Source organism: Pipistrellus hanaki (genome assembly GCF_964339955.1).
Source record: "Pipistrellus hanaki genome assembly, chromosome: 6".
NCBI lineage: Eukaryota > Metazoa > Chordata > Mammalia > Chiroptera > Vespertilionidae > Pipistrellus > Pipistrellus hanaki.
Genome location: NC_140508.1, coordinates 19,755,274 through 19,781,872, shown reverse-complemented (window position 1 = coordinate 19,781,872; position 26,599 = coordinate 19,755,274). Strand labels below are relative to the sequence as shown.

The following is a 26,599-nucleotide window of genomic DNA, read 5'->3' as shown; positions in this document are numbered from 1 at the left end:
GCATTTCAAATGGAAGTACTTTTATTTCAAGGCACCATAATATGATGGTCTCTCTAAGAACACATCTGCTTCTGTGTATGAAATTCCTAAAACACACACAAGAAGTCCTGCACGGTGACCACAGCCACCTACCGATCAACTTCCGTGAACGTGAGTGTGTTCAACGGGGCCTGGGTTATAGAAAACCTGACACAATCATTACAACTGACAGCCTTGGGGCAGATCCCCCTGCCGAGGCCCCAAAAGGACAGAGAGATAAACTGAACACTTGTAATTAGAAAGAGCCAGTGGGATCCTCTAAACCACATGTGTCAAACACAAGGCCCACGGGCCAAATCCAGCCCGCCAGGCCTTGCAATGTGGCCCGCACCGCGCTGTCATCACTGCACTCCGCTGTCAGTTTATGACATTGTCAGTTTATGACTGTTCAGTAAACCATTCGGCCCGCGATTTAGGCTGGATTTTAGATTTTGGCCCCTTCTCTGATTGAGTTCGACACCCCTACAGTCTAAACAAAAAGTCCGTGTAAACGTGTTGGCGTTGGCGTCTCCCCCTTCCTCTTCCTCCTCACTTCTCCTCCTCCTCGCTCAGGTTGGCATTCCCCTGGAGTGTGGATGTCAGCTTGCTTTGCAAAAGGGCTGCCAGTTTTTTGGATGTCTTTTTGAGAAACGCGCTGCCCGGGTGGGCACTGTTCACGTGCAGGTACAGGTCCTCCTGGGTGGGGCCTGTGTAGCCACAATCCTCACAGACGTAGAGCTTGTCCCGGCGTTGCTTGTAGGCATACTGCTGCTGCACCCCGTGGATTTTCTTCAGGTGGGACTCCAAGGAGCAGCGCTGGGTGAAGGCTTTGTTGCAGACATCACATTTGTAGGGGCGAATGCCTGCAAGGGCAAGGGGCAGACACATCACCGGTTGGTCATGGCCAAGCCAGAGCCACCCAACTGAAAAAGCCATAAAAAAATCATCGCGCACATCCCAACAGCAAATGACCTGATTCAAAATCTGGCATAGGAATTGAACAGACATTTTTCCAAAGAAGACATACAAATGGCCAACAGCACATGAAAAGCTGCTCAACATCCTCAATCATCAGGAAAATGCACATCACAGCCACAATGGAAGCACAGTGAGATATTACTTCATACCTGTTACAGTGGCTTTTATAAAAAAGACAAGAGATAGGAAGTGTTGGCAAGAATGTGGAGAAAAGGGAACCCTTGTGCACTGTTGGTGGGCTTGTAAATTGGTGCAGCTACTATGGAAAACAGTATGGAAGTTTCTCGAAATATTAAAAATAGATCTATCAAAAGATCCAGCAACCCCACTTCTAGGACATACATCCAAAGGAAATGAAAGCAGCATCTGAGAGAGATATCTGCCCTCCCACATTCATGGCAGCATTAACCACAATAGCCAAGATATGGAGACAGCCTAAGTGTCCATTAATGAATAAACAGATAAAACAAAAAAACAAACAAAAAAAAAACCATCAACTATTTATACAATAGAATATTATTCTGCCATAAGGAAAAAGGGAGTCGTTTGTCAAATTTTTTTATAACATGGATGGATCTTGAGGGCATGATGCTAAGTGAAATAAGCCAGAGAAAGACAAACACAGCATTGGTATCACTTATATGTAGAAACGTTAAACCTAAAGAAACAGAGTAGAAAAATGGTTGGTAGGGGATGGGGAGCGAGGGTAGAGAGAAACAGAGTCATCATGACCAATGATTCAAAAGGAGGAAAATGATTAGGGCAAGAGACAAAACTGCCCACAAAAGTTTACAATATCCACATGAGCAAACGTAACCAAAATGGATGCAAATATAGCAAACACATACCACCTTGGGGAGGAGGAGTTTTATTCTTCCTACCGTACACCATTTTAATGTTTTGATTTTAGAGTGGGCAAAATAAACATTGTTTTTATCTTAGAGTTTTCCAGCAAACATACCCTGCGACAAAGATTCCTGTACGAGTTACTTGGGGTGGGACCGCAGGAAGCACCTGTAGGGAAGCGAAGAATTGAGAGAGGGGTACAGGAAGAAACCCCTACACGGTGTGGCCATCGAGCCAGCCCTTGCTGTGTCCCATTGGCTAGGCAAGTTGGGCAACACTGTAGAACACTCACTTCTGAGTCACATGTGCCCTGGGAGCTAGGTCTTTTTTTTTTTTTTTTTTTTTAATATACTTTATTGATTATTTATAGAGAGGAAGGGAGAGCGATAGTCAGAAACATCGATGAGAGAGAAACATCTACCAGCTGCCTCCTGCACACCCCCTACCGGGGATGTGCCCACAACCAATGCACATGCCCTTGACTGGAATCGAACTCGGGACCTTTCAGTCGGAGGGCTGACGCTCTATCCACTGAGCCAAACCTGTTTTGGCTGGGAGCTAGGTCTTTACCTACCAGCTCCAATAGCACTGTGGAGGGCTGCCCTTGGGTGGCTCTGACCTTCCCTCACTGGGACTTCTGGCCTGCATCACATGGGTAGAGTGGGCTCCAGCAACACAAGAACAGGGTGCAGGTGTGAGCAGTTGCTGCAAGGATGGGTATGCCCATAAAGGGCATGGGCTGGAGGCAAGGCCAAGGCTCTTTAGGCAGTTGCTATAGTTATGAAAGCATTTCCAAACCACATCTCCTGCTGGGGGCTTTAGAATTGGATTAATATTGGTGGAGCTTGCCTTCCAAATGGAGAGCTCACATGTGCCAAATATACCGTGTAGCTCAGTCTTATCAAAGCACCGTCTCTCCTATTTCCGCCATCAGTACTCAACTCGACCATGGGAGGTCGAATATCAGATCAAAAGACTTAAGCAAAGTTCTAACTGAGGCTCTAAAGTTGGGGATCCTGGCTGTAAAGGAAGCACAGTGTCACGAAAGCATGAAGCCCGGAGAGGGCGAATATCGTGTTTGGGGTACATGGAGCAGAGAGGGGGGCTGCCACCACAGTCAGACCATCCCAGAGCCCAGAGGTCAGGAGGGTCACTGCCGGGAGGAATCCTACTCGTCTCAGGCATAAAATTGAATGGTACCCCCAAAACTCATCTATCAAGTAAATATTTAAAAATCAAAACACATAGAAAAAATATAGGATGAGAAGTTATCAAAATTTTAAATAAGGACAGGATCCAATAGTGCCATGTGCAGCCACACTGGAACTTGAGGTTATAGGGAAACCATGCACCTTATGCTGTATGTGTGTATATATCTATTAACACACACACACACACACACACACACACACACACATTCACACTATATATACTACTTTTTTTTTTTTAATTAAATGTGTTAAGGAACATTGGTTAATAACATTCTATAACTTCCAGGTGTACAAGATTATAAATTGAATATCTATGTATTCTATTTTGTGCCCACCATCAAAAGTCTAGTTTCCTTTCCTCTTTTTGTTTTTTTTGTACCATGTGTTTGATCCATTTACCCACTTCGCTCTATCCCTCATCCTTTTTCTCTGGTAACTACCATTCTCTTCTATCTATGAGTTTGTTTTGTTAGTTTTTTAAAAAAAGATATCTTTTTATTGATTTCAGAGAGGAAGAGGGAAGTAGAGAGAGAGAGAAACATCAATGATGAGAGAGAATCATTGATTGGCTGTTTCCTGTATGCTCCTCACTGGGGATCAAGTCCGCAGCCCAGGCATGTGCCCTTGACCTGAATCAAACCTGGGATCCTTCAATCCACAAGCTGACATTCTATCCACTGAGCCAAACCAGCTAGGGCTGTTTTGTTAGTTTGATCTTTGTTTGTTTTATATTCCACATGAATGAACTCATCCAGTTTTATATTTTTTAAGTTATTTTCCCCCATAATGTTTGAGTTGTTGAAACAATATTAAAAATAGATGTATTAAATTAAAATACAACAACCCAAAATCTAAGGGACACAGGAAAGCAGTCCTAACAGGGAAATTCATAGCAAATCCAGCCTACATCAAGAAACAAGAAAAACCTCAAATAAACAATCTAACCTTACCTAAAGGAACTAGAAAAAAGACAACAAAGCCCAAAGTGAGAAGAAGGAAGGAAATAATAAAGATCAAAGCAAAAATAAGTGAAATAGAGTCTAAAGTCAGAATTGAAGAAATGACAACTGACACTACAGAAATATAAGGGATTATAAGAAAATATTCCGAATAGTTATATGCCAACAAATTGGACAATCTGGAATGAATAGATTCCTTAAAACATACAATCTTCTAAGATTGAATAAAAAAACAGAAAATCTGAATTGACTAGTTACTACGAACATAATCAAATCAGTAATAAAAAAACTCCCAACAAACAAAAATCCTGGACAAAGGTGGCTTCACAGCTGAATTTTACCAAACATTCAAAGAATTAACACCTATCTTTCTCAAACTATCCAAAAAAATTCAAAAAAGGAAAAAGTTTCCATACTCAGAATACTCAAAACAATCTTTGATTCAATTCAATCCTTATCAAAATACTGATGGCATTTTTCACAAAACTAGAATTAAGAATCCTAAAATTTATATGGAAGCACAAAAGACCCTGAATAGCCACACCAATCTTGAGAACAAAGTTGGAGGTATCAACTATCTGATACTACAAAGCTACAGTAATCAAAACATCATCCGGCCAATGTGGCTCAGTGGTAGTGTCGAACCATGGACCAAAAGAGTTCACTGGTTCGATTCCCGGTTAGGGCATATGCCTGGGCTTCAGGCGCCATCTCCAGTAGGGGGCATGCAGGAGGCAGCCAATGGATGTTTCTATCTCTCTATCCCTCTCTCTTCTTCTCTCTCTAAAGTCATAGAAACATATTTTTTAAAAGACATTGCTATTGTACTTAAAAACAACAACAAACAGATACATAGATCAATGAAATAGATTAGAGAGCCCAGAAATAAACTCACCCCTATATGGTCAATAAATCTCTGACAAAGGAGGCAATATGCACCCCTATATTCATTCAGCATTATTTACTATCCAAAATACAGAAGCAACCTGTGCCCATTGATGTACGAATGGATAAAAAGTGGCCCTAGCCCGAGCATTGTCCCGTGCACTGAAAGGTTACCGGTTCGATTCCTGGTCAGGGCAGCCTGGGAGGCCTGCACAGCAAAGGCTAGAAGATTTTGTAGCCCTGTCTCAAACCGGGTGACTGCAGCACACATTGTGTGTGTTTTTCCAGGAACGGGCGGGAATGAGCCTGGCTGGGACGACAGGCGCCTCACAGACACAGACGTGGAAAGGAAACAGTAGGCCCTGAAAACTCCAGTTACAGCAATCTGACTTTATGAACCTGCCCCTCCTTCGCTCCCTTCTCTGTAAATAACGCACTCCAACCTCACTCGTTGGTGCAGGCAGACACCGCCACACAGCAGCCTCCTGGTGACCCTTTCTGGAGCTGGAACAAGCCCCTCCCTCCTGAAGTCCCTCATTCCCCCCATGAGTTCAACAGTGGGAGATAAAGGTGGCCAGACAGAAGCCCTGGATAAGGGGGGCTGATGCCACGGCCTCATCCACCTTACAGCTCACAAGCAAAGGCCAATCCTGTCCATGTCTGTGGTGGGATACTAAAACACCATCCCTTGCCAGGACCGGTTTGGCTCAGTGGATAGAGTGTCGGCCTGCGGACTGAAAGGTCCCGGGTTCGATTCCGGTCAAGGGCATGTACCTTGGTTGCGGGAACATCCCCAGTAGGGGGTGTGCAAAAGGCAGCTGGTCGATGATTCTCTCTCATCGATGTTTCTAACTCTGTGTCCCTCTCAATTCCTCCTGTGTAAAATCAATAAAATATATTTTAAAAAAATAAATAAATAAAACACCATCCCTGCTCCAGACACCATTAACCTACTGACACAGTAACAGAGCCCAAGGCCACTGAAAACCCAGGCATCACATGTCTGCTCTTCTTTCATGGAGACCATGGTCACAATGCTGAACACCCTCCCTCTACCTTAGTTTTCTGACCTGTAAAACAGGGATAATATTCATACCCCTTGTAAGGCAGCTCTGAGGATTCACTGAGACACCTCATGCAAAGGCCCGGCACATGCTGCAAAAGCTTACAATCCAGCTCAACATAACACAGATATGTGCATTTCATAAGTGGGGATGTATTTGGTATTTGCCTTTAAATGGTAATTATATCTATGCTTTTTGTATTTGTATGCACTTTTGGATGGATTACTTATTTCACAGTAAAAACAACAAAAAGAATTTTTTTAAATGATGGTCATTAGGTAGAGAGAAGGGAAGAGACTTCCTTCACTGTCTGTTCTTTTGAATGTTGTGCCCTGGGCCTATGTTACCTAGTCTAATATTCTGTGCTGAGTTATCAAAAACGGTTTCTCCTTTTCAGCTTTGCTATTCCTACTTCCTAAATCAAGCTTCAAGTCGCCCAAGAAAATTCTTTGTTATTGGCGCTTTCTGCTTGCTTTTCCTTATTGTAGCTAAGTGCTGCTTTATTGAACTTTATGCAAACATGAACTTCAGTGAATAACTTTTTACTGGCCTCCTTGTGGGAGTGGATATGCAGGGCAGCCTCCTCAGAAGGTAACGTGGCAATGTCCATAAAAAAATCGTAATAACTACCCTTTGGCCTACGACAGGAACTTTATCTACAGAAAGACTCACAGAGGTAGGCAAAGGATATACAAGAATATTCATGGCAGTACTGCCTGAATTTTTTTAAAAAGAAAAGAAAAATGCTGAAATTGGAAATAACTATTATTAATTGGGGCAAGGAAAAATGATGGTGCCTCCATATTTGAAAATGTGTTATAATTTCATATTTAAGAAATGCTCTGACAATTATGAAAGAGTGAGGTGCAGATGTGAAACAATCTCCAAGATATACAATACATTAAAAAACAACAAAGTACTTAAAACTTCTGCCCTGCCAGCGTGGCTCAGTGGTTGTGCATCGACCTATAAACCGGAAGGACACAGGTTCGATCCCGGTCAGGGCACATGCCCAGGTTGTGGGCTTGATCCCCAGTGTGGGACTTGCAGGAGGCAGCAGATCAATGATTCTCTCTCTTCACTGATATTTCTATCCCCCTCTCCCTCTCCCTTCCTCTCTGAAATCAATTTAAACTTTAAAAAAAAAATAAATTTCTGGGGGAAATTTTTAAAATTAAAAAAAAAAAATCTTAGAGAGGGAGCAAGGAAGAGAGAGAGAGAGAGAGAGAGAGAGAGAGAGAGAGAGAGAGAGATGGAGAGAGAGAGAGACCTATGTGAGAGATAAAATAATTGGATCACCCCAACAAGGGATTGAAACTGCAGCCTAGGCATGTTCCCTAACTGGGAATAGAACCCATGATTTTCTGGTGCACAAAATTATGTTCCAACCAACTGGGCCATACTGGCCAGGGCTGGGGAAAATTTTTTTTTAATTAAGTGGAGTGGAACATGAGCATGAGGAAGGAGGCTTACTTTTTCCCCCTGTCATTAATTTCCCGTTCATATTACTTTTTAAGCCAAAAAGTCCAAATACAATAGAGGACAGTTTAACGAGCACAGGAGACAATCCCACAAGACCATTCAACTCGAGAGAGGTGGAGGATACTTTATTCTCTTTCCTCCATCTGCCCCACTCCAAATTTCTCCCAATCTGCATTTTTCCCAATCCAGTCAATCCTCCCCTTTAGGCTCCAAAGAAAGACACCATTGTTTCCTCTTCTTCAATCAAAATGGGATTTGTTTGCCTTCTGTCCCTCTCAATGTGGAGATGGAAGATAAGGTGGAAGGTATCCCAGGAGGCGGGACAAACACTTCCCTTTGGTCAGTGCCCCCTCCCTGCTTCCCTGACCTCAAATCTGAATCCTCCACTCCTCTCGGTGGAACTCAGAAGCTTCCCCAGGAACGGCAGGCACCTTGGACTCCTCTATGACAGAGTTTAAATTATAACCAACATGGGTGATGTCCCCGGCACCCTGCTCCCCAGAGACTAAGCTGGGATCCCACAGGTGTGTGTGCCCTTTTCAACTGTGTATAGTGGCTTACACTTTCTTCTCTACAGCTTTTGTATTGGCTAAAGTTTTGGGGTTTTTTTGTGTGTGTGTGTTTTTTTTTTTACAGAATAAGTATTCGTTTTACAAAGGAGGAAAATAAAGCACTTTCTATAAAACTGTACTTGTCTGACGAGCCTGGCACATCTGGTCATAGCCGTAAACAATGCCCAGACCATGCCTGACACGTGGCCCTCAATAAATGTGATTGTGCGGTTCTAACCTGCTCCCAGTGCTGCCGGAACTGCTGGGACAAGGACTACGGACACTGTGAGTAGTGTGGCTGCAGACAGAGTGCCGAGTCTGGCACAATCAAGTGTTGGTAGTGTTATTTTCTACTCAAATTCTCCCCCCCCACCAAAAAAAAAAAAAAAAAAAAAAGCAAACCATCCCCTCAATGCATTCTTAGAATGCATCCCAGCTAATTCAACTTAAACAAATCCAAACATGTATTCTCTGTAAACAGGCCCGCTATGTTTTCCATTGGCTGTTAACTGGATTTACGTTGGTTTTTGTAAAGCTCATGCCTCCCCCGCCCCCACACCATCTTGACCTAAGGTGGATCAACAGCCATAATTTCCCACGATAGCCTCAGCAATCCTGTCAACTCAATAGAGCAAGTCCCTCTCTCATGTGTACTGGATGCTGTTGGTCCCCAGTCCAGACCCACATTCAGAGCGAGAGCATCGTCCTCCCGCAGCTGTCATGTGTGATGAGCTAACAGTGCCTGGCTGCCTCCTTCTCCAAGGAATGGACACTGAGTAATTGACCTCACTGCCCAGGAAGAGGCAGCCCTCAGCCAATGCCTGGCCAACGTGGCATGAAATGTCCCCCGCTTGCCTGTAGGCAGGACAAGGCATGGTGCCATCCACACTCCGGAACCCCAGTGGGATCAGGGGTAGGCTGGACGCTAGCTGAGGGCACAGTCCTGCTCAGCTCTATCCTCTACCCTGTCCCTCTCCCTCCTCCCTTACAGGTTTCTTCTGGGCACTCTCCCTCAACAAACGATTTTATACGAATTGCCATCCTAGGATCTGCTTCTAGGGAACCCAACCTAAGACAATATGGATTTAAAATAGCTATTTGTTTCCTGAAATACTTTCACAAACTGTGATGGAGTTTTTTCTGCTGTAGTTTCTCTCTCTCCCAATCTTGAATCAGATGTCATTTGGCTAGCTAGCATCCCAGCTCTCCATCTCACACTCTTCTGATTTACTCTCCTCTTGGAGAAGTTTCATCCAAAAAGACAATCTTAATCTTTTCTTTCATCTGCTTAAATATTAAGGTAAGACATTTTCAGGCTCTGGTTTCCCTGAAATCTTTTCCAAGATGTTTCCTTGGGTTTTGAGTCTTTCCTTAAATGCCCTGTCCCCTCAGTAGGTGCAGGGCACAGGAGGAGGTGGGGATGGGGTGAGATTAATCCTGAGTCTCTATCCCACGGTCTTCACCCACCTCATCAATATTGTCGCCACAATCTCAGAGGGTCCTGAGATCCTCGAGAAGTCTTTTCATCAGTCGTGGCCTGGCTAATCACACTATGAGCAAGCATACCCTTCACTCAACTGTCTGCTGTATTTGTGTGAACAGTGTTCATATCTTTGCTTCTGGTCTAAATCCAACATTCACTTAATAGCCAACAGCAAAAATCCAACATTCACGTCTCAATCAAAGGCAAGATGGAATTCACAGAATTCTGGTGATATCTTTTGGAAACAGGAAAGTTGTTCAATGAACTAAATAAATAAATAAATCTGAAAATCCCACATTTTTGCTCTTTTTACTGATTATCTGTTTTTGCACAGAGCTCAAGAGACAGCGGGACAGGTCTCTCACACCAGGAGGCAAGCCTGTTCCTCCAGCTCCAGGCACAGTAGCAGCCCCAGCTAACTGGTCAGTAAGCTCCTGGTTCCTCTTTCTGGTCCATTATCACTTGAAGGTACATCTCCATCCGAAAATAAACCAGGGCAGGGAAAACAAGTTGAAGACATTCTCACAATTTTATCTGTTTACCACTTTAAGAGTCAAAATTATGATTAAAAGAAATAAAAAAATCTGTAGATTTTCTAAATTTCTAATTTTCTAATTTTCTAAATTAGAATGCAAGCCACTTTGTAATTTTAAAATGTCTAGTAGCCCATTAAAATAAGTTTAAAAAAGTCAAATTAATTTTAATGATTGACATATTTTTATCTAACCTAATATATTCAGATACTACCATTTCAAAATGAAATTAACATTACAAATATTCTTGTATATCCTTTGCCTACCTGTGTGAGGCTTTCCTGTAGAATCCAGGAGGCTGGTCCCCCAAGCAAGGAGGGATGAGAGTTGATAGGCCAATACCTAGCTTCCTCACCCCCTAGAGCAATTCTGGGGTGTATTCTATATATTTCTTCAGGGCACCCCAATGGGGTTGAGCACCAGTGGCCCACAATAGTAACCTGCTCATGTAGTCACTTTTATTGGCTGTTTTCTCTTCACTGTGTCTCCTGGGACCACCTCCCAAATAAACTGCTTGCATAGTCAGCTAACTCAGATATGAGTTCTTAACTACTACACCAGTGACTCAATTTGTAATCTCTTGCCTGAGAAGCAGTCAGTCCCTAATATTTCCTGGTTAATTCTCCCTTGATGGCACTGATGAGTAAACAGCTCCATCAGCTATTTACTCCAAGTGAAAGTACCGGACAGCCAGCAATGCTCCCTTTGTCTTAAAGGACAGGATCAAGGAAGTGACCACAGAGCCTACCAGGAGGAGAAATAGGCCATTTTCTCAAGGACATCTCAGACAGATGAAAAGCTGAGAAACTCTCCGGGACAACCAATGACAAACGACTGCCTGAGCTCTCCCGTTTCTCCAGCTCTTGGGTCAGTTGTCTATGAGCCTAGATTTGCAGTTACTTGATAGGTTCACTGATAGCCTTGGGACCCTCCTCCACCCTGATACTCCCTAAGCATTCTCTCCACTTCAACCTAAGGTACCAGCCTAGCCACACAGAGTGTGGTGCTCATTGGTGCTAGGGACGCAAAAAGAAGCCTTGTTCTCAGACACGATAGGATTCCATTTCTATCATGTTTAAAACCAGGCAACAGCAATCTATGCTATTGGAAGTCACCTCTTGAGAGAAAGGAGATAGTGATTGATTTATTGTTGTTGTTGTTTGTTGATGGAGATTGAAAGGGCAGCTGGAGAAGAGCAGTGGGCCCCCATTATGCGCAAGCATGTGCTCTGGAGCTGCAACCTGGACCTCCTCCTGCACCCCCTGGGCTTAGGAGGTAATGATTTGAAGGGGGCAAGAAAGAGGGGGCAGGAACTTCCAGGTTCTGGAAATACCGTCTCTTGGTCTGGGTACTAGTAAATGGGTCTGTTCACTTTGTACAGATTCTTAAATTTGCTAAATTATACACTTATGATTTGTGCACTCTTTTGGATGTATGTTACACTAAAAAAAAAAAAAAAAAAAATCCCTTCAGAAAAAGTTCTTAAAAAGGAAAAAACAAAACAAAAACCTTTTAGTTTATCAGATCCCCCGCTAAGGTGGAGGACACTCTCCCTAGGCCAGGGAGGAGGCTTATGGCCAGCACTCTAAGAACTCAGAAGCATAAGGGCCCTACAAGAAATCTGAATTAGGGGATCTGAGAAGGTCCTATGGGGTGCTGAGGGACTGGAAACTCCACCTGGAGGAGGAGTGGACGTTTTCCCATTCCCACTAAAATGCCAGGGGAAACCCTAAACTCTGAAAGGGCTTCAGGGATCAGGGACACTATATACAGTGGATTCTGTGAGGCTGTAGGGAGAGTGGGTAGTAAACAGGATGAGGTTGAATAGGCTGGGATGGGATGGAATTGGGATGGGCTGAGATAGGATGGGGATCTGAAGATGGGTCCCAGATTCTGAGGGGCTTTACATGAAGCCCCTCAAGATCTGGACTTTGGATTTCCTCCTGCCCAGAGTTGGAGACATTTTTGGCAGGGAAGGAACATCCTCAGAATTCTCCTCAAGGGAACACTCTGGCCAAGGTGTGGACCATGGACCCAAAGGAGAAGCTTGGAGGCCAGATGTTTCTAACATAAAGTAAAGGAGGCTGTCACCAATCAGAAGAGCTTAGAGAGAGGCCTGTGAGCACTCCCAGGATTCTCTGTGTAATGAGCTGGGGAGGACCTAGACTCCCACTTCATGAGAAGGGAAACTGAGGAAGGCCCAAGAGGAGGAAGGTGCTTGCCTGCCGGCCTCAGGTAGGGGGCTCAGTCAGCTCTAAGTGAGCGAGCATTTTCTTCTCTTTTTGAGTTCTTGGGAGGAACAAGATGCTATTTGGAGACAGGCTCACTTCCCAGGAAAGGGGCATAAAATAGCACCAGTGGGACCACAGGAACCACATCCCTGCATTCAGGCCAGACTGAGGGACCAAACTATATCTCACAGCATTGTGTCAGGGATCATAATTCTCAGAACGTCTCCAGCCACTGATCTGTCTTGAGTTATGCTAAAACTTGTATCATTATCCCCATCTTACAGTGGGCGAAAACAGGCTAAGAGAGGAGGCTTGCCTGGCCCAAGATGACACAGCTGGAAGTTGGCACAGCCTGGAGGTAAACCCAGATGGGCTGGACCCGAATGCCCCATCCTGTGGTCTTTTCAGAAATACAACATTGTCCCATCTGCCAACCTGGTTCTCTGGTGGGAAGAAAGCAGGAGGAACTCCTGGGCAGAAAAACAAAACTAAAATCAAGCGCACGACCCTTCCTCACCTGTATGTGTGCGGACGTGCCTCTTTAGGTCAAAGGTGTCATTGAAGCCCTTGCCGCAGAAGGTGCACAGGTGCCTCTTCACCTGGTTGTGGCACTTGAGGTGCCGGTTGAGCATACGCTGTAGGCGGAAGCTCTTGCCACACAGGTCACAGCTGTGAACTGCCGGGTCGCTGCATGTGCCTGTGGTGAACTGGGACAGAGAGAGAGGCCGTGAGGACCGCAGTCTCGCAAGCTTACTATGGGAGCCCACCTCCCTAAGTCTCTAGGCTTGGCCTGGCTGGGGCTTCTGCCTCCTAAAAACCCCAAGCAGGTTTTGGCTTTGGGGAAGATAGAACAACTGGCAGTTCCTCCCAACATTCATTCTTCCCTTCTTCCTGAGAACAGCCCTCCAATTTTTTTTTTATTTTTTATTTTTTTAAAATATGTTTTATTGATTTTTTTACAGAGAGGAAGAGAGAGGGATAGAGAGTTAGAAACATCGATGAGAGAGAATTATTGATCAGCTGCCTCTTGCACGACCCCTACTGGGGATGTGCCTGCAACCAAGGTACATGCCCTTGACAGGAATCGAACCCAGGACCTTTCAGTCCACAGGCCGACGCCCTATCCACTGAGCCAAACTGGTTTCGGCCAGACCTCCGATTTCTAGCAGGACATTGTCCTCAGCTAAACATCTGCATCCCCCACCAAGTCATGGCTCTATGACTACCTGGCCGGTGAAATATACTCTCCCTAAGTGGGGAGGATGTTACTCTCTCATTTTCTCCTTCCTTGGACCACAAGGGGAAAGCCAGTGATGAGGATGAAGAGCAGAAAAAAAGGAGGAATCTAAGTCCTGAAAACATAGAACCTGTGGTAGGAAGTCCCTAAAGACAGTCAGTCATTTCCTTCCTCCCTGTTCCTACATACTGCTGCATCCATCAAGAGATGGAGACTCTCCTTGGACCAACTGGATGCAGAAATAATGTGTCAGTTCCAGGTATTAAGAAACCATGCAGCTTCTATAATCTATATCCTCCCTCTAGGAAAGTCAGCTGCCACATTAGAAATCTAAGCCCACCACGCTGCAAGGAAGCCCACGCAGACATGTGGAGAGTGGAAGGCCATGTGGAAGAGCACAGAAGTACCAGGTATGAACAAAAAGCCTCACTGGGCCTTCTAGCCCATCCATGGCTGCCACCAGATGAGTGAGTGACCTCAACCAATGCTGCCTGGAATAGAACTACCTAGCTAAGCCATGGCCCAGTTCCTGATGCACAAAATCATGAACAAATAGAATGATAATTTTGGGAAGTGACTTGGTTGGGAGCCCACAGCTTCATTACCAGCAAACTCACAACTAAGTTTTAGACTCTGGGCTTCCACTCCAGCATTCTCTCAAGTATGTTTGCCATCTCTAAGAAAGAAAACTGAGTCTATTATGGGAGTCCACCTGGATCATTCTTCGGTGGTGAAAACCACCAGATCTAAGATATTCATCAAAGGTTTCCTAGTTACCAAATAAAATTCTTTAGAGGAATGATCCAACTGTTCTGCCAAAATTCTACTCATAAAAGAGCCTTCAACAGTGTATTTTCAGACCAATATCATTAGCAAGAAAAGTTGGATCTTTCCTGGCTCGAAATCTTCCTAGCCCCAAATCCCTCCTCCTTTCATCCACCCTGGGTGTTACCCTCCGCTGAGACCCAGCTCAACTGTTCCTTCTCTGATGTTGCTTCTCTAACGACTACAGCCCTTGCCTACACTGTTCTCTGACTCACAAGACCAGTGCCTCTCAAACCCAGAGTGCACACAAATCCCTGGGTGTCTTACTAAAATGCAGGATCTGATTCAGGAGGTCTGATGGGGTCTACACACTGCATTTCTCACCAGCTCTGCATGAGAAGTGAGGCTGGAACATTGGCCCTTATGCCATCCAGTACTTTATTCCATCTCATGCCAGAGGGTTCCATTACCCACAAATGTTTCCTCAGAGCTCATCCAGTGTCCTCAACAAAGTGCCTTGAGTCAGCAAGTACTTGTGCACATTCCTGCCTCCCACCCCCACTCCCCAAGCCCAGGCCCAGGTCAGTGCACATTCAGAAAGTGCCGATGGGCAGTGGGTTCACAGGTGGCAAGATACAAAGAGATACAAAGAGACCTGAAGGAGGCCCAAGACTCCAGAACTGGGTTTTCCAGTTAGCCTCCTCTGCACTAGTTCTTTTTCATCTGCTCAGAGCTTAATTTGTCTCAGCTGACCGACTACTGCCTGACCTGTAACTGGTCTTGTGCTCAGAGCTGAGGGAGTATAGTCACCTGGACCACCTGTCCCCAAGAAGCTGCCAGTCTAGTCGGGGAGCGGGTTGGTCATTAGGCCACTGACATCTGGAAAGCCCCGGTGCAATGCGCATCTCGGAGGAGCACCGACCGCTGCCATGGGGCAAGAGGGAAGGTGCCTTTAGAGGCAGTGAGCTCCTCAGCCAGCTAAAGATGAGCAGAAAGAGAGGAGGCATGGCAAAAAATATTCCAGGAGAGGACAATGGGAAACGGACTGTGAGTGGTTTCCACACTCCTAGCTGGAGCCCCAGGAAAGCAGATAATGAAGAGAGCTGTGGTAGCAGAGAATGGCAGGGTCCCCCTTGGGGCTCTACCTTGCAGGGACGTGACCTTAACTCTGTTCTCTGAAACAGGGTGAAGGGGTTGGACATTGGAAGATAAAGGAGGACAGCTACTGGGTTGAGTTTGATGGCTCAGATGGATAGCCATCATAGGCCTCCAACTTCCTCATGCCCCACTTCTGCCATGTGTTCCCTGAAGGGGTAGGACCTGGCACCCAGCCTGAAGGAGACCCAGCTGTGCCCAAGGCTTTCATATGCCAATCACCAGGACAGGTCATGGTCTCCTCCTTGTCAGGCAGTCCCCATTCTGGTCTTGCCTCCCTTGAAGAGATGTGAAAAGACTACATGTGGCCCACGTCTTGGCAAACTGAGTACTTTGAGCTTCTCAAGGCCACGGCTACTCAGGATAAAAGTCATTTGCGAGGTAGTGAAGGGATAATAGAATAGAACAAAGATAATTGAACCTGGTAATTCTAATTAAACACATGTAGAAAGCTAGACCTGTCTTTTGAAAGTCCTATAGAATGTGCCTGAGGACTGGACAACTACATTTTCAACCTGACCTCTTGCTTACTTTCATCACGTTGGTAAATTCCTACTTTTAAAATGCTCAGCATGTAATATAGATACCTTCTAATGTAGTCCAGGATGAAAAAAATCTCAAATCACTGGTATTATTTTGTTTGAAAAGAATAAGATCTTAAAGGGCAGAGGGAAGGGAGATTAGTGACAATTTAAGGGAGTGGAAGGCCAATGGATCATCTGACCAAGACACAGAAAACTTAACACAGGGGAGAAAATGAGAATGGGGAGAGGGGATGAAGACTGAGGACACCTCATTTCCAGGGGAAACTTTCCTTTAGTTTTCTTGGAGCAAAAATAGAAGTTCTCCAAGTATGCTTCAGCAAAGGCAATTTTTTAATTTCTCCACCTTCATATACATCCCCATTTCACAGTATGAGTCAGCACAAGTGACTCACTTAGGGAATTCCCGTAAGGTGCAACCACCAATTCATGAAGGGGTACTTGCTATCTATAGACATCTATGACCGATCCGGCCACCACACATTAAGTTATACCTGAAGCTTTAAGAGACAGTTTTGTTGAAACAAGATGTAAGGTTAATTAAATAGTAAAAGATCATGGCTGATGATGAAGCCAGCTTCTTCCAGACTAGTTCACTTCTCAGACAGAAAGAGATGGTTGTAGGATAAATTTTTTACATGTGAAATTTACCCCAGAGTGAATTTCATAGTTTCTGCCTTGAAATGTGGTGTGTAATAGCAATGGACTGGAAACTACCTGTCAATAGAAACTTGTTAAAAAAAAAAAAAAAAAAAAAAAAAAAAAAAGCATTTCATCAAAGCAGCCTGAAAAAGGAAAGCATCAATTGTCAGCCATGTGGGTGACCCCTCCTGGATGTCCAGTCAAAAGGCTCAGAAGAGTCCTGCCCCACCTGTCATCTGATTGCAGTAGCAAAAGAAGCCCCAGGGAAGACCAGCCCAGCAGAGATGAGTCATTCCACAGAACTAGAAGACATAATGACGAATTATGTTAAGGTGCTAAATTTGTGGTTATTTGGGAAGCAGCAATAAACTAAGTGGAATAGTAACAAACGTATCACATCCTCTCCGGAACATCAGATCTGCCACATTTCTGACTCCCAAGATGGGCTGCATAAGAAGAAGAGACACATCTATCTCTGGAATGACATCCTGTGAGCCAGAGGGACCAGACCCTCCCTGGGCACATGTCTGCTCACTACACCACTCTTGCTATGTTTACAACAGGTTTAGACCTTACACTCTACCTCCTAAAGTTTCAAAATAGGGTTAACTGATTTTACATTGTTACTCTACTCTACAAGAAGTAGACCCAAACTAGTTACCCTTTTAGTCATCTTAGTTACAAAATGAGAGTGAAATATTGGGACAGAAATGCTAAGGATCAAATAAAAACCTAGGCCTGGCTAGTTATGTGATGTCATGTAATATCCCAGAGCCACAACTTCCAGCATGAAAACATAACAAAATGGTATTGGATGAGCTCTATGGCAGAATAAGAAGCTAAAAACATCTTTTTTCCAACTTCCTAAGTTCAGATCCTGTTCCGCCACTTACAGACTGTGGGATGTAGGCAAGTTACTCAACCTCTCTAAGCTTAAATTTTATCACCTGTAAAATGAAGATAATGATATTTGCCTCTAAGGAGTATTAAGGAATTAAATAAGAAAAACTACTTAATAAGTCCTAACTCTTATAGTTAGACCAGCTCCAAAATTCTGTGATCCTAACTAAAAATCAATTGGTCAAGCCCTAGGTGGTTTGGCTCAGTGGATAGAGTGTTGGCCTACAGACGGAAGAGTCCCAGGTTTGATTCTGGCCAAGGGCACATAGCCGGGCTGTGGGCTCAATCCCCAGTGTGGGGCCTGCAAGAGGCAGCCAATCAATGATTCTCTCTCATCATTGATATCTCTTTCTCTCTCTCTCCCTCTCTGAAATCAATAAAAATATATATTTTTAAAAATCAGTTGGTAAAAACCCCTCGTTTACTTATTTGGCTTTTGAATTTTTCTTTCTCTGATTAAAGAAAAAGGGGATTAACTTTAGTGTGAGCCACAAGTTCCCAGTCCTTCATCTAAAACTGAAATCCAAAAAGCTCTGAAAAATGACATTTTCTTCCATCTTCCTTGATAATAGAACCTGAAACAAGCAAGCATGGATCTACACACAGACTTTATCCCTTTGATAGTAGTATTCATGTGTTTTGATAGAGAAATTATTAGTGTGTTTAATTACAGGGTACTGCTCCAGACCTGCCAGGGGTGGTATTTATACCATGCTACTTTCTGAAAGCTTAATAGTCTCACCTTTAATCCAAAATTAACACTTTGCAAAAGGCTTACTAACAAAGTGAGGAAGCTACCATGGAGGGTGGGAAATGACATCAGTCTGCAGATAAATTCAGGTTGAGAAAAATGAAGACAGAGAGCAAGCAATTCGTCAATCTCTCAGCTTGGCACTATCTTGCACGCTGTCCTGTTTTCTGCAAGGTCTCGGCTTTCATTTTAAAAAACACCCAAAGTTCCCCTCTAGCTTTTCTAAAACACAGGCCTCTGCAGCAGAAACAAACCAATCATTGTATCAGTGCTGCTGAAAACCTCAGCAGCATCAGGGAGGTAGGTCTTCTGACCAACTTCAAAGCTGGCTATGGTCACTTACCTGTCAACATTCTAAAGTAAAAAACTTTAAACCCTTTATTTTCTGCTGATGCTTCCATTAAACAAGTTCATTCAATTAATGGTTCTATTTTCTTTGGGAGGGTACTGTGAGTCCAGGCTATTGTATGGTGGCCTCATGAACAAGATTTCCATGGGCACATTTGCTATGCTGGAGTGCTCAAACTATGCTAACGGTATTTCCCCAATTCCTTTGGGATAAAAATTTCCCTCCTGGTCCTAAGTACCATTTCCTTAGGCTTCACCACTCTGCTATATGGCAGTGGAGAAGCTTCTCAAATGCACAGACGATGAAGGAATATATCCTTATAATCCATAAAAAACTGAGGCTCAAAGAGCTATACAATGCCCACGGCCATATGGCTTTTAGGTACCCACAATGAGATTTTGAATGTAGTGTGTCTGCCAATCTAGTGTCTACCGTTGAACTGTAAGGGAGAAAGAGGAGAGGACTCTGTTGTTTGTCTCATATGGTGAGAAACAGCTTCAAATTTTTAAAGTGTTTAAGACCTCCCAGAATGCAATACAATAACATTGAAAGAATAAGGATTCTTGGGTTGGGCTTTGTCATTAACCGCTGTGAGGAATTCATCAAAACCGCCCGGTCTTTATCTTTCTCCCCTTCAAAATGAGGAGACTGCCTTAGGTGCTTTGGCTCAGTGGATAGAGCATCAGCTTGTGGACTTGGTGGGGGTCCTGGGTTCAATTCCAGTCAAGGGCACTTGCCTGGGTTGTGGTCTCCGTCCCCAGTAGGAGGCATGCAGGAGGCAGCTGATCAATGATTCTCTCTCATCATTGATGTTTCTATCTTTCTCTCCCTCTTCCTTCCTCTCTGAAATCAGTTAAAAAAATAAAAACAGCCGAAACCGGTTTGGCTCAGTGGTAGAGTGTCGGTCTGCGGACTGAAGGGTCCCGGGTTCGATTCCGGTCAAGGGCATGTACTTTGGTTGCGGGCACATCCCTGGTGGGGGGTGTGCAAGAGGCAGCTGGTCGATGTTTCTCTCTCATCGACGTTTCTGGCTCTCTATCTCTCTCCCTTCCTCTCTGTAAAAAATCAATAAAATATATTTTAAAATAAATAAATTAAAAAAAAAAAAAAAAAGACAAAATGAGGAGACTGGACCATGTAAGCTTTAAAGGTCCCTGTAGTGGATCCTATGTATACACAGTCAGCCTCCATTCCTACTCCTCTGGTGAGCCTTCCTGTACTGCAGAGGCCAGTAAGCTAGAAACTGCATTTTCCAGACTCCCTTGCAGCTATGATCTTTAGATATACCCCAGCAGGAACTTAGGTTCCACCAATTACTAGGTTAACTGAAGAGAGGAAGGCGCATGGCAATTGTTTTACACTCTGCATTAACAGAAGCATTGTGATGCATGATTAGGCAGCCATAGAGGCGGCAGCTGCAGCTCCCTAGGTTGCCCAGTTCTGCAGTGTGGCTCTCGGAGAAGAGCCTGGGAGCTCAGCCTGGTCTTTCTTTAGTTCATTTAATGCGCTATAGTCAACCATTCTCTGCTTAAGCAAGCTACAGTAGATTGTTTTCTATAACTAAACCCATGCAGTCCCTTCCAACAATAAATACCCATGTCAGTGCTTGCTTCGGCAGCACATATACTAAAATTGGAACGATACAGAGAAGATTAGCATGGCCCCTGAGCAAGGATGACACGCAAATTCATGAAGCATTCCATATTAAAAAACAAAACAAAAAACACTTCAACCCAGCGAGTGTGGCTCAGTGGTTCTGTTTTTAACCATGAACCAGGAAGTTTGATTCCTGGTCAGGGCACATGCCCGGTTACGGGTTCAATTCCCAGTGCAGGAGGCAGCAAATCAATGATTATCTCTCATCACTGATGTTTCTATATCTCTCTCCCTCTCCCTTTCTCTCTGAAATAAAAATAAGTAAAAACTTATATTCATATTAAAAGCTGATGCAGTTAATATATATTGTTCTCTTATGACTCTTTTTTTTTTTTTTCACTCTTTAAATTAAACTTTTTCGAGCATCCATTCTAAGCATTTTCCCAGATCTCCCTTTTCTTCTTGCTTCCTGTTTTCCTCCAAATGCTATCACATCTAGGGACTATTGACCCCTTTTTCCCTGTCTGGATTTCTGTTCTGTGTTGACTTTTGTCCTCCTATGAGTCAGGCATTGCTGTGCTGGATGCTGAAGATACAAGCCTGCCTTTGGTGTGTCCAGTTCAAGAGGCGTCTGGTCAGCCAAATGTGCAGTCAAGGAGATGATCAGTGAGTTACAATGGAGGCAGGGAGAGGGGCATCCAATTATCTTGGGAGAAAGAAGACAATTAGGGACAGCATTTATGGTCCCTTCCAAAGATCAAATGGATGTTTTTATAAACTACTGTGCTTAAATGCACAATTCACAACAATACTTAAAAGTAAACTAATTGGCCATCACTAAAGAATTCTGGTGAACCAACTGATTATCTTGAAAACTAGTAAATAAAAGGGATTTTATTCTGCCTTTCCTGAGTGAATTGTCTCACTCGGAAGCAGGGGAAGTATCTCTCCATAGAAGAATTTCAGCTAATAAAGAAGGGACAGGATTAGAATATTACTGATCTACAAACCCTAATAACCTAAAATATTTAGACCTTGAGCATCAATGGCTGCTAACATCACAAAGAGGCAACCAAACATTCTGTAGCTCTTGATAGGAATAGACACCCCTACTGTGACAGATTTCAGCTACAATAAACTTGATCAAGCATCTACAGCAGTGTTGATGCAATACGACTTTCTGTGATGATAGGAATGTTCTAATCTGCACTGTCCAATACAGTAGGCACTAGTCACACATCGCTACTGAGCACTTGAAATATAAGTCGTGCAAGTAAGGAATTTAATTTTTAGTTTTACTTCACTTTATTTAATTTAAATGTAAGTAGTTATATGTGGTCACTGCTACCATTTTGGACAGCATAGCTGCAAATCCAAATGAAAACATATGGGAGAAAGGAGCAAAAACCCAGATTGCTGGACTCTACAAAATAAATTAGCCATCTCCCATCTCTTCAACAATTAACTAAAAAAAGAGGAAAAATACATAAAGTAAAAGACACACCAATGAATTACAATGTGTGGACATTATGTGGACCTGATTCAGTAAACTGAAAAAAAAATGAAGTTATGAGACAATTAGCAATATGACCACCTTTGTTAATATGAGTATAATCATGTATTTTGGTCTTTATCTATTAGAGACATATTTTAAATTATTTATGAGGGCTGTAGATTTGTCTCAAAATAATGTTGGGGGTGGATGGAGGAAGGATGACAGTAGTAGCCTTGTGTTTATTGTTGTTAGGACCAGGTGACAAGTATTCCACCTTTGAAAACTTCCCTAATAAAAAATGATGGGACAAGAAAAAGACACACATTCACACATCCATGACTACTGGAGGACGCAGGCTACAGAGCCAGGTAAAAGGCCAAGAGTACTTTTGAAGGGATTCTAAACTCAATCCCTTTGAAGAATCCTTGGGAGAAACCAAAGGAAGAGAGAAAAGAATGGGATGGAGTAAGAAGACATTCACTTCTAGTCTATATACTTCACATGGGTCCCACCAGCCACTCTGAGTCAGGAATGAATAACATCAGTCAACTAACTGATTTAACTTCTGCGTTATTTGTTTCTGATAAGCCTTGGGGGGACAGTGTGACTGGAGTTGGGGGAAGGGGGTATCTCCCACAGCTAAAGATCTGAAAATGGATCCAGCTTTACAAAAGGGACTTAAAGGGACTTAAACCTCTGGCATGAATACTTTCCCAGAGGTACCCAATCTCCCCACCCCAAATCTGTTCTATAAGTTACAGAATCCACAATAGTAAAGAAATAGTTTCATAACCTACCCAAAGGCACATAGTTGAAAGACAGCTAGGCTGGGAAATAAAACCACTTAAATGGCATTTACGAGTCCTGTCCAGATCCACTGATCAGCACAATCAGGTTAGCAAATCCCTTGTTCTTACTGCAGGTAACAAAATAGCTACCATCCACTGTCAGCTAACTTCCTATTGGGCAGTTCATACAGGCACAAAACGTGCTACACATTTTGCACTCATTATCTCATTTAATCTATGCAACACTTCTAAGAGGATGATTCTATTATTTCTCCATTTTGCACATCAGGGAACTGAGACTCAAACAGGTCACATATCCCCAACCACAGCTGATGATATAGATCCAACTGAGGCTTTCCTTCTCAAAAACCTCCCAGAAAAAAACTTCCAGAGCCCCACCCACAACCCCAAGGGAATTTCCACATTTCTTGATTTAGCCTCACCTTCAACTTTTTCTGACCCCAATAGTTTCCCATCCTGTAGCCAACATAGCTGAGTTCTTGCCTTATTCAAGAGGGCAAGAACTTTTGGGCTGAGCCCATACCTCTCCTTCTCCATAGGCCTCAAATCCACACAAGAAACCTTCCCCTGCTCAGGATTTATCATATCTTTGCTTGTGCTTCTGGATTAGCATTCACATTCCTGTGGTAGTTAATAATTAATATTTGAGTCTCCCCACCAACCCAACTAATTTTAGCTAGAGTTAGTGTGCACCTACATCTTCCACTCTTAACTCACTTATCCACAACTCTCTAAGAACCCTTATTATCCCCAGTGTAAAAGCAAGAAAACTAAGGCCCAGAGGGACTGGCAATTTGCCTAAGGTCACACAGCTAGGAAGTAACAAAAGCCAGAACCTAGAAGCTTAATCATTTCTGTCAATCGATTCAGGAACTCTAGGGTGGGAGCATTTTTATCCTGACGCCTGGGGCATGCACAGCAGGCACTCCATACTACTGGATGGGATGTTACTTTTCTCCGCAGATCTCACTTGCCCTTCCTCTGGTCCTAATAGCCAACAGCCAAATGTCTTCAAGTCATTGAAACTATGGCCATTACCACAAGAGTCTCATCCTTGAGAGACTTTTCACTTCTAGTTAGAAAACCAATTCTTAGAGAGTTTAGCTTGCTTTGCATAGAACCCTAGAGTTATACAATGCGCTGAATTTAACCAGTCAACTGAAAATGGCCAATATCACCACTAATAATTCTGGAGGTTCAAAGCATCTTAAAGCTGATAAGATGTCTGCTATCTGTGGGTGAAAGCCGAGAGGGAGAAGGAACCAGACTGTCCTCGGTAAACTAACACTCCTCTGGAAATTATGTTAACAGTTGAGGGGCAAACTCTCTGCCCCACCCCCATCCCTGGGGCTGCACATAGGCAGTGATCATGGAAAACAAATTGGGTTTATTCATACCCTTAAGCCAGATAGTGCCGTTTGCTTGAGGAAGCTAAGAAAGATCTCCTAAAATGTTGGTAACGGGACTGGATAGTTTTCCTCTGCCACTTTTTCTCAAGAGTAATCTGGGCATCCAGGGGCAGACTGTCGGCAATCCATTCCAAAACAACGTTGCAATTGTCCTCCCTCCCAGGCGATAAATATGCAAGTGGGACACAGTAGAATTTCCTGGAGGGCAGAGCTACCAGCCTCAGGCAAACTGAGCCCTCCCACTTAACCCCATCTAGCCCACAAAAGCCTCAGACTAGCTAACTTTGAATCTCAGCAAAACCTTTAACACTAAGCAGCAGGCCCTAGTTGGCAGCATCTTTAAAAAGATGTCTTTCTTCAAGATTTCAGCACAAGCCACTAGCCTCAATTCACAACCAAATGCACCTCCAGACCATCTCCAGCCAAGCCCTCTGGGCTATGCATCAGAAATATGCATAGGGGAGGGGTGATCTCTTCCAGGAGAAATAACGGAGACTTTGTTAATCCACAGCAAACGCTAAGGGGATCTTCTTTTCCCCAGCTCCCCACCCCCCAGCCAAGCCCCAGGAGCCAGGCAGGAATATGCATAGGGGAGAGCCCGCCTCTCCCAGGAAAAGTAACTTAAACTTTCCTAATCCATAGCAAACTCTAGGCCTCCTCCTCCCGATCCTCCCTATCCCCTCCTGGGCAGCGGGACTGCGGGAACGCCCAAGAATTATCACCTTCAGCGAGGACCTGGAGTCTGCTAAGGGTCACCTTCTGGCCCGTCTGGCTAGAGACTAGGTTCATGTGATGCCTAAAACACCACTCCCTGACTCCAGGTGGCTGTGAGTCAGTGGATTGGGATTCCTTAACCTAGGGGGTAGCGGATACCTTTGAGCAGGCAATCGTGTAAGCGCAGAAGAGCATCCGGATAAGATGTAGCCTACCATTCTAGAAGACGAGGTGGGAGGGGGGTTTGAAGAGCGAAGATAAAGGGGAACAAACACTCCAACCCACCGAGGACGCGGCCTGAGGCAATTTACAGTTGACCTCCTTTGTCCATCATTTTAATTCAAGAAAATTTGAAACGAGACACATGTAAAGGGCCCAGCAGACCTGATGTCTAACGGGCACTCTATAATTAGCAATGGAAATCGCTGAGATGATGAGAGGCCCACTGTGGACCAAGCTGCCACCGCTGTCTCCAAAACTAAAGAAAGAGTGACATGTAGAATTCACAGAGCGCTAGGAACTGCGCCCCAGAGGCTGGCTGGGGGGTGCCTAGGTCCCTCCTCTGCACCCCTGGAACCCTGGCGACCTGACTATTCTCTGGCCCCAGCGCACTGAATGGGAGGAAAGAAGCTGAACCTGAGCCTTCCAGGTAGTTCCCTGGGCCGCCGGCGGGCTGTGCCCGCGCAGGGAGCCGGCCTTGGGGGCGCAGCGGCGCGGGCGGGTGGCTCGCCCCAGCCGATCGGAGGACGCGCCCTGGCCGCGGCCCAGGGGCAGGTGCAGGGCCCGCGCGGCGGACGCGCCGGAGGCACCCGAGCCCGGCGCGCGGACCGGCGCGGCAGGGAGGGGCGCTGGCCCCGGGAGCCGGACGCCAGGGCGTGGTGGAGGTGGCGGCCCCGGCAGACTCGGCTCCGTACCTTGATTTTCGATCTGGCGACCGGGCGCTGCTCCGCCGCCAGGTGTCCGCCGGGGTCCTCGGCATCGCCCGGCTCCGGGGTTTCGCGCTCGGGGGTGCGCGCGGACGAGTTGCTCTCCGTGCCCCCGGGCTCCCCCGCGCAGCTGCTGCCGCCGCCGCTGCTGCTGCCGCCGTCGCTGCGGCAGTCCTCGGGGGGATCGCAGAGCAGGCGGCCCAGACCCGCCGGGAAGGGAGGGGCCGCGCCTATAGACACACAGACACACGGCGTCAGGCCCGGGCGCCCTCGGTAGTTTGACCTGCGGGCGGTGCCGCCAGTGCCGCCCCGCCCCGGACCTGGGCACCTCGCCAAGTGGGCAACGCCGACGGGGTGCGCTCGCGAGCCCCCTTCTCTTCCCCCCCCCCCCTCACCCCCAACGGCTCGGCCTCCTGAGAGAGGTCGGCGTCCTGGGGGCCGCTGCTCAGTCCGGGTCCCCGGGCCACGAGGAAGTGCGGGACCCCGCGCGCCAAGTTCCCTCAACCTGGGATGGGGGTGGAGGGCTCTGATATCTGCATTCCCAGCCCCAGAGGGGATCACCGATCCTCGTGCAACCCACGAAGGCGTGGAGTTGGGGGTAGTAGCCCCTACCGGCGTTCAACCCCACCCCCTGCTTGGACCACCTCGGCCCCCGCCGCAGCCAACGGTCCCGCCGCCGCCGGGCAATTAGAGGCGCCCACTAGGGGGAAGGGGAGCACGATGCCCAGGGTTTCCCAGCCTCTCCCTCTTGTCTTCCCGCACCTCTGAGACTTCCTCCTCTTCCCCTGGAAGAAGCAGGGGGTGGGGAATCCCCCACCCCCAGCCGATGAGCAGAGGGAGCCCGCTAACCCCAACCCTCACCCCAAGAAGAGCCCCGCGCCAGGCCTTGGCCCCCCGGAGCCGTGCTCACCTGGGATGTAGGTGTCCGCCCTCTCCTCGTCCGGGAGCTCATCCCAGCTGCGGACTGAGACCCCCGAGCTCCTCCGCTTTACCAGGAAGACTTTGGGCATGGCGAGGCCCCCTCCCGGCCCCCTGGTCCCGGCGGCTCCCCGCTAGGGACCCGCAGCG

At 45.6% G+C, this 26,599-nt stretch overlaps 1 protein-coding gene across 1 annotated transcript; it reads right to left on the bottom strand.

The window, feature by feature from the left end:
* Positions 1-26,599, bottom strand: OVOL2 (ovo like zinc finger 2). Its single transcript, XM_084887661.1, has 4 exons — positions 26,442-26,599; positions 25,520-25,761; positions 12,759-12,948; positions 1-881 (listed from the first exon to the last, which is right to left on the bottom strand). Exons 1-4 carry the CDS (start codon positions 26,539-26,541, stop codon positions 568-570), a joined length of 846 nt encoding a protein of 281 aa, XP_084743787.1. The 5' UTR covers positions 26,542-26,599; the 3' UTR covers positions 1-567.

Bases quoted from the DNA above. Each gene is read 5' to 3' on its own strand.
- OVOL2 (XM_084887661.1), bottom strand. From the start codon at position 26,541: ATGCCCAAAGTCTTCCTGGTAAAGCGGAGGAGCTCGGGGGTCTCAGTC. The intron at 25,762-26,441 runs GTGAGCACGGCT...GTGTGTCTATAG, and splicing joins GGCGGACACCTACATCCCAG to GCGCGGCCCCTCCCTTCCCG. The intron at 882-12,758 runs GTGAGGAAGGGT...TTGCCCTTGCAG, and splicing joins GCACGTCCGCACACATACAG to GCATTCGCCCCTACAAATGT.